Source organism: Globicephala melas, chromosome 20 (assembly GCF_963455315.2).
Source record: "Globicephala melas chromosome 20, mGloMel1.2, whole genome shotgun sequence".
In the NCBI taxonomy this organism is placed as follows: Eukaryota; Metazoa; Chordata; class Mammalia; order Artiodactyla; family Delphinidae; genus Globicephala; species Globicephala melas.
This window is the reverse complement of record NC_083333.1, coordinates 49,526,666-49,540,672: the sequence shown is the minus strand read 5'-3', so window position 1 is coordinate 49,540,672 and position 14,007 is coordinate 49,526,666. Positions and strand designations below refer to the sequence as shown.

At 33.6% G+C, this 14,007-nt stretch overlaps 1 protein-coding gene across 1 annotated transcript in view; it reads left to right on the top strand.

Annotated features, from left to right (window-relative positions):
- Positions 1-14,007, top strand: part of MED13 (mediator complex subunit 13) — a 94,324-nt gene that overhangs the window by 36,008 nt on the left and 44,309 nt on the right. Inside the window, exons 9-10 of the mRNA XM_030881804.2 lie at positions 2,198-2,881; positions 12,882-13,095. Coding sequence (XP_030737664.1) covers positions 2,198-2,881; positions 12,882-13,095 — 898 coding nt within the window. The remainder of the gene's footprint in view (positions 1-2,197; positions 2,882-12,881; positions 13,096-14,007) is intronic.

Genomic DNA, 14,007 nt, shown 5'->3' with positions numbered 1-14,007 from the left:
AACTTGTTCTTCTGGTGTCATTTAACTTCTTTTATCCCTTGCATTTCTGTAAATGGAAGGTAGCTCTAGAGCCATGTCCCCTAATACTAGCTATGTTTGTAACCACTAGTGACTATTTAAATTTATTTATTTACTTGGCTACACCACTCGGCATGCAGGATCTTAGTTCCTGGACCAGGGATCGAACTCATGCCCCCTGCAGTGGAAGCATGGAGTCTTAACCACTGGACCACCAGGGAAGTCGCTGTGGCTATTTAAATTCAAAGTAACTGGATTTAAATAAAAATTTAGCCCCTCCATTGCACAAGTCACATTTCTAGTTCTCAGTAACCACATATAGGACATTTCTGTCATCACAGAAAGTTATTTTGGACACTGCTGATCTAGAGGCTTAATTAGGTTCAGGTTTAATATTTTTGGCGAGAATACTACATAGGCAGTGCTGTGTTGCTTTGTATGGTGTCACATCAGAAGAGACATATGCCTGGTTATCCCACTTTTAATAATGTTAAAACTAAGAAGGTGGGGATCAGCCTGATGCCGTCATTGTAAAGTTCTAATCATGTTTACTATGAATAAAGACAGTTTTTCTTCTTCTTTTGAAATCTCTGATCTCTTTTTTTTTTCCTTGACTTATTGCATTGGCTAAAACTTTCAATAAAATTGTTGAAAAGAAATGTTGAGAGTTAATATTCTTGCTTTGTTCCCAGTCTTTGGGAGAAAATATTTAGTCTTCCATCATTAAGTATGATGTTAGTTGTAGTTTTTCATAGACGTCCTTCATTGGACTAAGTTCTAATACTTGCTTGCTGCATCTTTTTATATGAATAGGTGTTGAATTTTGTCATGTTTTTCTATATTTATTGAGATAATCATATGGTTTTGTTTTATTCTGTTACGTGATGAATAATATTGGTTTTTTTCTTGTGAATGTTACACCTTACATTCGTGGGACAAATTCCATTTGGTTATGATGTATTCTCAGTTTATATATTACTCATTTGCTCATTTTGTTAATGATTTACATCTGTTTTCTTAAGGAATATTGATTTCCTTTTCTTATGATGTCTTTGGTTTTGGTGTCAGAGTAATGATGGATTTCTCCTGTGTCCTTTTGACATAACTGCAGTTTTCTTTGATAACTTTCATGCTTTTTTTCCCCTCCTGTACAATAAGAGGTCCCAGGCTCTGTACAAAAGGGTGTCTCAGCATGTTCCCTCAGTAGAGAGGGTTCTTTGAAAAAGTGCCTGCCACTGCTTTTTAATAGTCTTTCAAGTTACCTCTGATATAACAAAACAATTAATAAAGTATATTGTAAAAAGAAAACAAACAAAAAAAACCTAATGAATACTTAATGCTTTAACTCCAAATCCCTACAAATTTTTTTTCTAGTTTTTTACTTAAAAAATATTTTATAAACATTAATATCAGTTGAGTTTGGAAATCTCCAAGTGCACAGTATTTTTACTGCACTGAAAGAAATCTTAAACTTTGAATAAAATTATTAGATTTTAAGGTATATAGTTTTAAATTCTTCAATTTAGAATTGCTTCACATCATGAGGAATAAATTCTTTTAGGTACTTCCTTTTCTTTTTCCTTTCCAGTCAGCTTATTCTTTCTGTATTGGTAAGCCTTGGGAGAAGGAAGGTAGGTATGGTATGGGGCATCAACCAGTCAATTCCAGAACTATCCAGATGGATATAACTACAATCTTGATTGATCTAACTTCAGTCCAGTAGAGTAAGTTTCCTAGCTGGTTGCTGTAGGATTGTAGATGATGACTGAGCTCAGCCAAGCTGTTGACATTGATTTATAACAATTACTAATGGTAAAATATCAGGTACATTCATAAATGAATAAATTTGAGGACATTTTGTACCTTTTTCTATTAAAATAACTAGAATCTTATCTCTGTATTCAGATACTAAGATATTTAGATTATGTAAGGCAGGTCATCTTTGGCTATCTGTTCACATGTTAAATGAGGATGAGAGATTGGCTTTTATGAAGCTTTCTGCATGCTCTTAGTTTTAGGCCACTGAACAAAGTATTTTTTTTTCTATGTAAATTCAAATAATTTTACTTTTAGAATTATGTGTGAAAAACAAATGACATCCAAAATTTCTAATGCCGTTAACTTGTACACTCTGATATAATAGTTATACTATAAATAAACCTTTCTTTTAACCTTTCAGGCACAAAAATCTCAAACCAAGAAATCCTGGACAACAAGGACAGGCACCAACTTTAAGTCAGCAACAACAAGTACTTCCGAAGCACAAGACCAATGAAAAGCAAGAAAAGAGTGAAAAACCACAAAAACGCCCCTTGACTCCTTTTCACCATCGTGTATCTGTTAGCGATGATGTTGGCATGGACACAGATTCAGCCAGCCAAAGACTTGTGATCTCTGCTCCAGACAGTCAAGTGAGATTTTCAAACATCCGAACTAATGATGTAGCAAAGACTCCTCAGATGCATGGCACTGAAATGGCAAATTCACCTCAACCACCCCCACTTAGTCCTCACCCATGTGATGTGGTTGATGAAGGAGTGACTAAAACACCTTCAACTCCTCAAAGTCAACATTTTTATCAAATGCCAACACCGGATCCCTTGGTTCCTTCTAAACCAATTGAAGATAGGATAGACAGTTTATCCCAGTCTTTCCCAGCTCAATTCCAGGAAGCTGTAGAACCTACAATATATGTTGGTACAGCAGTAAACTTGGAAGAAGATGAAGCTAATATAGCCTGGAAGTATTACAAGGTCCCAAAGAAAAAAGATTTAGAGTTTTTACCACCTCAACTTCCAAGTGATAAATTCAAGGATGATCCAGTTGGACCTTTTGGACAGGAAAGTGTAACATCAGTTACAGAGTATGTATTTTTTTTAATAGTCACTATTATAATTTAAGGGTGGAAATGATGTAGGTTCTTAATAGTAGGACTCCAGAATGGTTTCAGGGTAGGATTTACAATAATAAATCCTTTGAGTATTTGAGTATTAATTTTGCATAATTTCTTTACTGTGTTTTTTCCTCAGGGGAACTCTTTATTATGAAATATTTTAGTCACAGAAAAGTGGAGAAAATAATAACATTTATCCATCAACAAACTTAAGAATTTTACATACAGTTAGAACCCCTGTGTACTATTTTTCTTCCTCCATTTTTCCTTCCACTGTCCTGAATTTGGTATTTATCATTTCTATACATGTTTTTATTCATGTAGCTCTAGTCAATTCATTTTACTTGCTCTCTAGTATTTCTTTGTTATGAATATGCCATAATTTATGTACTCTCTTGAGATGGACATGTTGGTTATTTTCAATTTTTCACAAAGGATGTAGCAGTAAACTTTTTTGTACACATTTCCTTGTGTACTTATATATATAAGAATTCCTCTAGGGAATACAGCAAAAAGTGGAATTGTTGGGCCACGGGGTATGTCGATATTCAACATGAAGGGTTGTTGCCAAGTTACTCTCCAAACTATACTAGTTTACACCCTCATCAACCAGCAGAGTATGGGAATAGCTGTTCTACATTTTCCTCAGTACTTGGTATTATGAGACTTTTAATTTGGTTAATCTGCTGCATGCAGAATGGCCTGTTATTGTCTTACTGTGTTTTAGATTTCTAGTGAGGTTAAGCATCACTAAAAGTGTTTACAGGCCTGTATATCATATGTTTTAGTCTATTTTCGTTTCTTTTTTTTCCTGATTTATTCTTTTCATATTCTGGTTATTAATCTTATATTAATTATATGTGCCTCGGATATCATTTTTAGTCCATTTTTTTTTCTTTTCTTTTCCTCCTAATTATTCTTTGTATATTCTGGCTATCAATTTTGTATTAGTTACATGTGCTACAGATACCTTCCTCTGTTCTGTGGTTTGCCGCCTTTGTCCACAGTATGTATGACATACTTTGGGGCAGAAATAGGGTTTTTTTCAGGTCTCCCTTTACTTTCTGTATTGTTCTGATTATATTTATTATCTGTCCCACAAGCTTTTTGCATTTTTATCTATAGTGGGTTTTTAAAAAATTTTTATTGGAGTATTAGTTTACAATGTTGTGTTAGTTTCAGGTGTAAAGCAAAGTGAATCGGTTACAGTGTTTTTTTAAAGGTGAAAGTCAACCAACCATTATATTCATTTTACCGTTATATTCATTAAGACTGTCTATCTATTTATTAATGCAAGGCCAAGTAGTTTGCAAAGATTACATTTCCTTCTCTATCAGTCTCTCAAACTTTTAGGGTCTTTAGCTTAGAATGTTGAAATTTTGCAAGAATATGTGTATACGTAGTGGTCTTTTATTCAGTCCTTGTACTGAACTTTTGAGGAAGGCTGGTTCAATTTGAAGTCTTTTTTGTCCCGTCACTGGGAAGTTTCTCTTTTCTTGGAAAATATCTCCATTTTTTTCCCCCATTCTCTGCAGAACCTCTAGAATGAATTCAGATGTTGAACTTCTGTATTTTCTTTCATTTTCCATCTTTTTTTCCTGAGGGGATTCCTCAGCTTCTAGCCCTTTTCTTAAAGTCTTAATATTTGTTTCTCATGTTTTTTTAATTTCTAAGCTTTTTTTTTTTTAAATAGCAACCCCTTGTTTAATGTCCTGTAACTTTTTTTCCTTTAGAATTACTTTGAGTCTTTTTCTTTACTATACTGATTCTCGTATTTCTTCTTACTGTTTGAGCTTACACATTTTAGAATGAGGGAATGAATAGATGAGCTGATTGGAAATTTTGTGTATAAAGGCAGAGCCTTGTTGATTGGCAGGACTTAACTCACTCAACAAATATTTTAGAATGAACTGTGTATCAGTTCCAGAAACTTTGCTTTATGGTAATGGGGTAGGGGATGTTTAGGAGGGGAGACCTTGTACCTAAACTTCCAGGATGAAAAGGATCTTGTGCCTTCACCAGGTAGTTTATTCATTTTTCTTAGAAAAGGAACCCTTTCAGGACTGAGGGGCAGGGGCAGGGGAATAAATCAGGAGTTTGGGATTAACGTATACATGCTACTATATATAAAATAGATAAACAACAAGGACCTGCTGTATAGCACAGGGAACTATATTACAATATCTTGTAATAACCTATAATGGAAAAGAATCTGAAAAAGAATATATATATACACACACAAAACAGAATCACTTTGCTGTACACCTGAAACACATAACATTGTAAATAAACTATACTTCGTTTTTTAAATGGTTATAAAAAAATAGGAACACTTTGTTTCTCCTTTTTCAGCTTTTTTTCATTTCTGTCTAGAGATGTAAGTCCAGGTTTTCTCTGGTTTTTAGGCAGTTTGGCTCTCCTGTTGTTTATATAGTTTGCCCTTAGCCCCCTCTTGCATATTGTAAACCACGAACTTTCTCTGCTGTGTTTCGTTGATTTTGAGCTTCCCTGAGACTAAGTAAAATTCCTGATCTATTTATAGCTTCTTTCTCATTTTCCCTACTGTTAGAGATGTATTTTCTTTTAAAATTTCTTGGTTATTATTTTAGTAGACAAACCCGTGTGCTTCATCTAGCACTTTGAATCTTAAAAGCATTCTAGTATGACTTTTTTTTTAATTAAAATTAATCTGGACTTGAAATTGAGGGACTTCAGAATACCCTTATGATCATGGAAGATGACTAACTTAGTTAATAAATTAGCAGATTTCTTGAAAGCAAATGATGTCTTGGAAGCAAGCCTTAAAAGGTCTTAATCTGTGCTGGATGTAATATAAAAATCCAAGCTAACTTCAACTCTTGCCTGAAACTGTTGGTCTCCTTGATTCTATACTTCTCTTTATGTAGTCTCTATACAGCAGTCAGAGTGATCATTGTAAGTTAAATATAATGTTACTCATTTGCTTAAAACTCTTCATATTTAGAATAAAATCCATACTTCTGCCCTCATCTGTAAGGTTCTACACAATCTCCTGCATACCTAGTTCTTTACTTGTATTTACTGCTCTCCTGTTTGCTTCCTGATTTAGCCACACCAGCTTTCTTGCTATTCCTTCAAAAAAGTTAAGGTCATTCTTCGTGGCCTTTAGAATTGCATTACGGGGTGGGGGGAATACCTCGCCCCTTACTGTTCAGTTGAACTCAAAAGTTACCTTCTCAGGAGGTATTTCCTTGACCACAGTACCTAAACTGTGACCTCTCTTTAATCCCCAAGTCACAACCTATCCTGTGTACTACTTTCATTTTCTCCATATATATAGTTATCTGAAATTATATATTTGTTAATGGTCTCTTCCCTATTAGAATGTAAGCTCTATGAGGGCAAGGACTTGGTCTTGTGCACTACTGTGTTCTTCCAACTTCCATGCACGCACGCGCGCACGCCTTCCCAGAACAATCCTAGGCACATAGACATTCAGCAAATGTTGGATGAATGAAATGACAATATGGTCCTAGATTACTTCATGATTTTAAAACATTTCTTTCTAGGTGTTATATTTTCTTATTTAATGTATGTAAAAATGTAGTGATGTAAATATTTTCAGTTTTAAGAACTTTAAGAGTGAGTTTTTATGGACATACTATATTCATTGGGTTTAACAATTCTAGCCATAACTTTCGTTAGTGTATTGGCTGCTTGTGTGCATGAGCATCTGTAAGTGAAATGAGGGTCTCTTACAGGTTAATACAGCTTAACCTTAAGAGTCGGTTCTAAAAGTACTTTGGCATTTTTCTCATTGAATAAGAATGAGAAAGAAGCATAGTGTATGCTGAGTAGAATGGTTCTGGGTCATGATTATGTAAATTAAGAAAAATACATGCCTTTACCTGTTCCTGGTCACCATCTTTTTCTGCCTTATAAAAAGAAGACATAAAAGATTGAATAGAGGTATTTTTGTTTTTAAAGTTGAATATGAATACAGTTTTGGTTATGCTAGTTACTAAAATGTGTGTTGTGTCACAAATTACTTGTAGGTAGAATCCTTGTTTTCATATTGTAATACTAGATTAGGATAGGGTAGATATCACAGAAGGTCAACCATCAGAGTCCTCGCTGCTATATGAACTGAGAAATATTTGTGGAATACACCTGTTTTATACTTGGTAGGTTAGAAGTTTTGGTCTTACGTTTTAATCATCTAGATGATTTTATTTTATCTTCCTGAAGTTACTGGCAGTAGTTCTCAATTGGAGCAGTTTCTGGCCGCTTCCCACCCCCCCCACCCCCAGGTGACATTTGGCAATGACTAGAGACATTTTGGTTGTCACAGCTGGGTGTGTGCTACTGACATCTGGTAGGTAGAGGCCAGGGATGCTGCTAAATATCTTAACAGTGTATAGGACTGTCCCCCACAACAAGGAATTTTCCAGCCCAAAATGTTAGTAATGTTGAGGTGCCTTAATGTTACAAATAACTTACTCTAGAGTTCAAGTTTCTGTTAAAAGTTATTAAATTAGATACGCCAAACATGTTTAATGATTAAGTTTCACTAGGGAGCTCTCTCCCATACTGCTTTAGTCTCCCCAGACCACAGTAAAATACCTGGCATGGTCTTCAGTGTTCGTGTTATGCTAAAACAAAAGTTATTTTTTCTCATAGTTAAAAAGATCGTGTTGGAATAGCTTATTAATTCAAGTACCTGCTCTTAATATTACTTGAGATGGGATATCATGTGAGGGTCAGTCATCTCCTTGTAGCAAGTTGGCAAAGCCAGTTGACAAAGTCAGATGATGTCCCTTGTCATTAAAAATAAATTCCAAGAATTACTATTACGCTTTCTTAATGTCATTTAAACAATCTTAAATTCTTTGTAGAAGCATTCTGTATTTTTAAAGATATAATATGATCAAACATATTTCTGGTAATAAGAGTAATCCATTCAGAAACCTGGTTTGTTTTATATAAAAAAATTTGTGAATTTGTGTTACCCAGTCATTGTAAATTTCTATTATCTTTTTCCATGCTTTGAGTTTTGAAAATGTTTTAAAATATATAGCAGTTAATTTTAATGAGGTTAATTAGAGGGCTGTTGCAACTTCTATATTCTTTATCCTTTCTTAGGAAGATTATCTTTCTTTTTTAATTCATACTCCTCAAAGATGCACTTTTTCAGTTTGAATAAAACTGAAATTTCTATAATATACAAGATACTGTAAGGCACTGTTGGGGTATAAAGTAAATTTGGGTCCTGGCCTTAAATGAAATTGTAGTCTAATGGAAAATAGTATTAAATTCTCTGACACAGCTATATATATAAGATATAGTAGGGATGCAGAGCCAGAGTGGAGAATAATTCCATTTATGGAGATCAGAAGCTTTATGTAGTTTTGTATGGATAGATTATAGGGTGCTGCTTAGTGGTTTGGTGTGTTATGGTGAGAAATGAGACCTAAAGAGTGGGGTAGGGTTATATAATGGAGTGGCAAAATATTATTTATAAGGTGATACAGGGGCCTCATTAGGAAATTAGAAAGACATGGTAGGGATGGAGGGATTTTATAGATGTGGAGTAGACTAAAGAACTTTATGGCCAATTAGATATATAATGAATGCAGAGGGACAAGAATGCATCAGTAGAAATTTAAAAATGGTTTCTTTATAGTAGTTGACTTCTACAGATGTGTGCCTTTTTAGAAAATTATGGAGGAGAAATTTAGACCTTTGTTTTATTTATGTTAAGTGACAACTCAGTTTCCATTTGGCATAAATAAATGAAGTTTTCCATTGATTGGTATTAAGGGGTGGGCACTAGGCTTTCATAATAGGTAGTTAAAAAGAGGTACTCTTTTTCAGTTTTAGATGGTGGTGGCTGCTTAACTAGTGCAGAGAAATTACTTCATCATTTCTAAGCATTTCCTTTATTCTTAGACTTCATGTGCAGCAGTCGATGCCAAATTTTTTAGCAACTACTTTAAAGCAAAATTCCTTTTCTAATTTGTTAGAATTTATTTGGAGGGCAGAGAGAGGTTGGGGCTGGAGCATAGCATATCTCCCACACAAGATATACACATCTGTGGCAAATATCTTTATTTTCTTTTTGCTTCTAATTATTTTTAGTTTCTTTATTAGTTAATGATAACATCTATTTTAGAATAGTGGCTTGAGACCTTGTAAGTTTTAAAGAAAGCAAAATTTCTGCCAAGAAACATTACAGTTGTTTTTAAATATATTTTTTCAAGGGTCTAGCACTTAGTTTTAGTAGAATTTGTGCCAGCCTTAAAGAGTCTGTAACTCTTGATTCAGAAGGAACCTTTCTAAACCCTGAACAAAGAGCTGTACTTGAGCATAGTTCTTACGTCTTGTTCAGTATAAAAAATACATCATGATATCTTAACCGTAATATCCCTCAATAGAATTAGCTCTTACGTTGTATATAATATGTATATACCAGATTTTTATTGTATGTATCTAGTTATATAATGCATTATTTGATCTCTAAAAGATAGTTTCTAATTTTTTGTTTCATAGAAGTCTATGATGAAATAAACTTGTTTTGATTTATTGTATTCTAAATCTTAAGATTTTTTTCTTTTTAAGATTTTTTTTCTTTAAGTCTTCCTTATTTGATATCTTATTTTAATGCAATAAAGCTATACTTTTGACAGCTAGCTTGACTCAGCTTAAGGATTGATTATGAATATCGGAGATGGTACTGGAAAAGTTACTACTAAAATTTTTTTGAGATTTATTGAATTCATTTCTTCATTAACATTTCCTGAACTGTAGCTTATCTCCTGTAATTGCCAATTCTAAAATATTGTCACACCTTGTCTAGAAGAATTTTTATTGAATAAAGACATAAAAGCATATGCCATAGGCCATGTTAAATTCTCTACAAGTACATTTTAGGATAGTATATGTAACTGTCACAGTGAGAGGAAGGAGATATAGTTAATGAATAATATAAAAGTAATTTCAGTTTGCTGTGGGCATTGCAAAGCTTCCTGTTCATGGCTGTACCTAATCATTCTTTTCCAGTTTGTGTGTATTTAGCTTTATATTTGATTGAAACTATCTCTGTAGTTAACTATTTGGCTATATGTGAAAGTTCCTTTTAGAAAAGGAGAGGTGTGTTGTTCCTATTTACAAAAAGTGTATGTATACTATATAATTGGAGAGTGAAGAAATGCTAACTTGAGTTTTTAATCTGGCATCTCTTAAAAAAATAGCAATTTTAATTTCTATTTTTATCAGTTTTAAATATAGAAGGATGTGGAATGTAAATAATTTATATTTTTAATTTATTGTGACGATACTCTTGATATTATTGACTTCATTTAAATTCTTTGCATATCCCACTGTCTGTGAGAACCATTCAATAAAGTAACAAAAAGTTGTCTTTAGGTATTGCATTTGATTTACTCATTTTTATTCCTAGTAGAGCCCTGTGCAGTAGGATTTTTCCTTTTAATGTTACTGCCTACTAGCTTAACAACTACTTGCATAAAGAGTGTGGCAGTTTTTATGTTTCTGCTAGAGGACAACTTAATATGAAAAACAGTTGTTTTACTCACGTCAACACAGAGTAGTCTTTCAACTTAGTGACTGGGGGTGAGAGGGATAGGTTCTTATACTTTTCGCCTATGAATAGTTATGTGAATTGGCATACTTAAAATCTTTCCAGCCCTAACTCTGCCACCATGTGACGATTTCTTTCAACATAATTTTCATATCAAAGAGAGCACACCCTTTGGTTCCTATTTTCATGATGTTATTTTAAGTATTAAATAAGAAAATATATGTCAAAATAGATGGAAATGCTATTTTGAAAAGATTCACATTGATATCTGATAGACAATTCAGGAAACATTTAGGATCTAATATGGTGAGGTACAAAGCTTCTTCTAAGAAATAAATGCTTATTCATTTATAGACCAGAACTATTCTAACAGGTAATTGTAGAATATAGCCCATTGACAGTTATGTTAGCACTATGTTCCTATGGAAGAAAGTTTTTGTAGACTTGGGATTTTAGTTTGGGGATAAATCTGAGGTACATTGAAATAACAGTGACATATATCATATTTGATAGCATGTTTAGAAAATGTCAGTTATTCTTTTGATGACCTCTGTTTCAACCTTAGTGTATAGGGTATAGAGTGCTTCTAGTGCTGGACATTGGTGAATAGATTAACAAGATACGATATCTCTGTCATTCAAAGAATTTATAAACTAGCAAATACCTTTATTGATTCCAAACCTTACTTCTCTTATGATTGTTTTGTCCTGATACTCAGGACAGACAAGTAGTGGCAGCAGTATCACTTCCTAATGAATAAAGAGGATTTATTTCAAAGTACAGCATACTGTATTTTAGAATTATTAATGCAAACACAGTATCTCAATCCTGTGTGGCTTTTAGATTTCATGTATTAATTTAGCAGGTATTTATTGAGCACCTATTATGTGCCAGGCACTCTTCTAGGCATTTGGGATAGTTCAGTAAACAAAGTTAAGATCCCTGACATTTAGAGGCTTATAGTCTAGTGGGAGTGACAGACAACCATGAACATAAGCAAATTATGTAGTATATTAAGAGATAAATGCTATGGAGGGACAAACAGAGCCCGGTAAGTGAGATCAATGTTGAGGCAGTGGGCATATTGCAATTTTAAATAAGATCTCGTAGATAAGGTGACATTTAAAGACTTGAAGTGAGGGAGTTGGCCATGCAGATATTTGGAGGAAGAATGTTCCAGACAGAGAACAGCCAGAAGTGTGTCTGACCTGTTTGAGGAATATCAAGGAAGACCTTGGAAGAAGAGTAAGAGAGGGAGGAGTAGAATAATAGAAGATGAAGTTGGAGGGGAAAAGAGGAGACTGATCATGGAAAGCTTTGGTAGGATATTATAAGGACTTTGTTTTTTACTCAGGGTAAAATAGTCATTGCAGGATTTTGAGCATTATCTGACTAGAAGCCTGGCTGCCATTATTATGGCAGCATGGGAATCTCAGCTTTGCAAACCATAGAGAACATGAATTTGGGAGTCTAAAAGTGTCATACACAAACCAAAAATGAATCATTTCTCTATTCCCACTCACTAAGCACCTTGGTCTTCAGAGATGTAAAAGTCCTGATGATTTCCAGGGTTCTGTGGTGCAGATCAGCTTCTTTTGTCTTCCCTCTCTAAGCCGTAGATTTCACCTTTCTTTGGTCTCTTTCCAGTAGTTCATCTTTCTAACTTCAGTGTTGTCTTCTCGCCTGTTCTGTTGCCCTTTGTCATTTTATTGGATATTTTAGGAGAGTATAAACATATATTTATCATTCACCATGTGGAACCAAAAAACTAATAATTGATTTTCCAACGTGATTAGTAAAAAACCTCTGAGATACTTGCGCCGAAACTCTGTTTGACGCTGTAAAACGTTTTGCTGGATTTATGGTAATAATGTTATTTTTATGAAACACAGGTCATGCTCTTAAGTTTTTTAAACTTAAAATATATCCACTCATGGCAGTAGGAAAAGGATAATCACTTTCATTGTATAAAGGTATAAATTGTATTAAAGTAGTGTCTCACTGTATAGCCCACACTTTGAGAGTTTCTGTGCTGGAACAGTTTAGATTTGAATCCCTTTCAAGTGAATGGATTTGGACAAGTTAATGCAATTGAGGACTTGGGAACAGAGTGGATAACCGAAAGACAGCACATTTTGGTGGAAAGACTATGAGACCAGGATTTTAGCTCCATTTCTCTATTGCTAAATTTGATACTTCAGTAAATCACATAACCTTTCTATGCCTCAGTTTTTTCATTTGTAAAATGAAGGATTGAAAATTAGATCATCTTTAAATAATTCTTCTTTTTTAATAATTCTAAAAAGTTTATGATACTTAAGTCATTTTGGAAATTTGTTATACTTTTATGGAGAATATGATTAATTTTCTATTGTTATTTTTTTTATGCAGGTTAATGGTGCAATGTAAGAAACCTTTAAAAGTTTCTGATGAATTAGTGCAGCAATATCAAATTAAAAATCAGTATCTTTCAGCAATAGCATCTGATTCAGAACAAGAACCTAAAATTGATCCATATGCATTTGTTGAAGGAGATGAGGAATTCCTTTTTCCTGATAAGAAAGATAGACAAAATAATGAGAGAGAAGCTGGAAAAAAACACAAGGTAAGAGAAATCAAAGTACACCAGAGTGTCACTGATGATCTGTAGCTCTGCATATAGTACCACACTTGTATTTGGAAAAAAAAAATCATCATTTTAACTTAGAAAAACATTTTTTAAAAATAGGTAAATCAGGCAAATTGTACATAATTTAAGAGCTTGTATGGGCTTGAAATTGTAGCTGGTCTCTGATAATGAAAAGATCTTTATTTTTTGTTGTATAAGTTTTGAGGTTGGAGAAAGAGTGCATTAATTTCTGTTATATTGAAATCAGGACATTTAGGTAGACGAACCGTTTTGATTCTGAGTTAAACTATGCTGTAAGTGAATTACCAGTTTTCAAAATTGCAGTAAAATATACATCACTGAGTTTATAAAATACATGATACTTTGAATATGTGAATCAAGAACCTGTAGTGCCCCTGAAAGTAAATTGTTATGAGAATAAAGTGTGAGATGTACAAATATTTACTTGATTAAAATTTTAAAAATCAAATATTTGAGGATCTATTAAGGACAGAGAAATCTATTAAGATAACTCTGCTAGATAAGAATTTTGCCGTAAATACAAAATTGGAAATTGAAAGCTGTAAAATTGCAAAAAGGACCCAATAGTATGTTTAATACAAAGAATTCATTTCACAAAGTTTTATTTAGCCTTACTGTGTGCCAGGTACTTGACATTTTGTTCTTCTGTAAATGTGGAAACAGTAGTATCTGGGAAGGCAGTAGGTATTGTAGAAAGAACATGGACTTTGGGATTTGGCAGATTTAGGTTGAAATCCCAGCTCCACTACTTATCAGCTGTATTTCCTGGGTTATCTTTAGAACTATTTTTTGTCTGTAAAATGAGTGTACTATTTCCTTATCACGTAGGTTAGTTGTGAGAGTTACTGATGTCTGTACTACACCCAG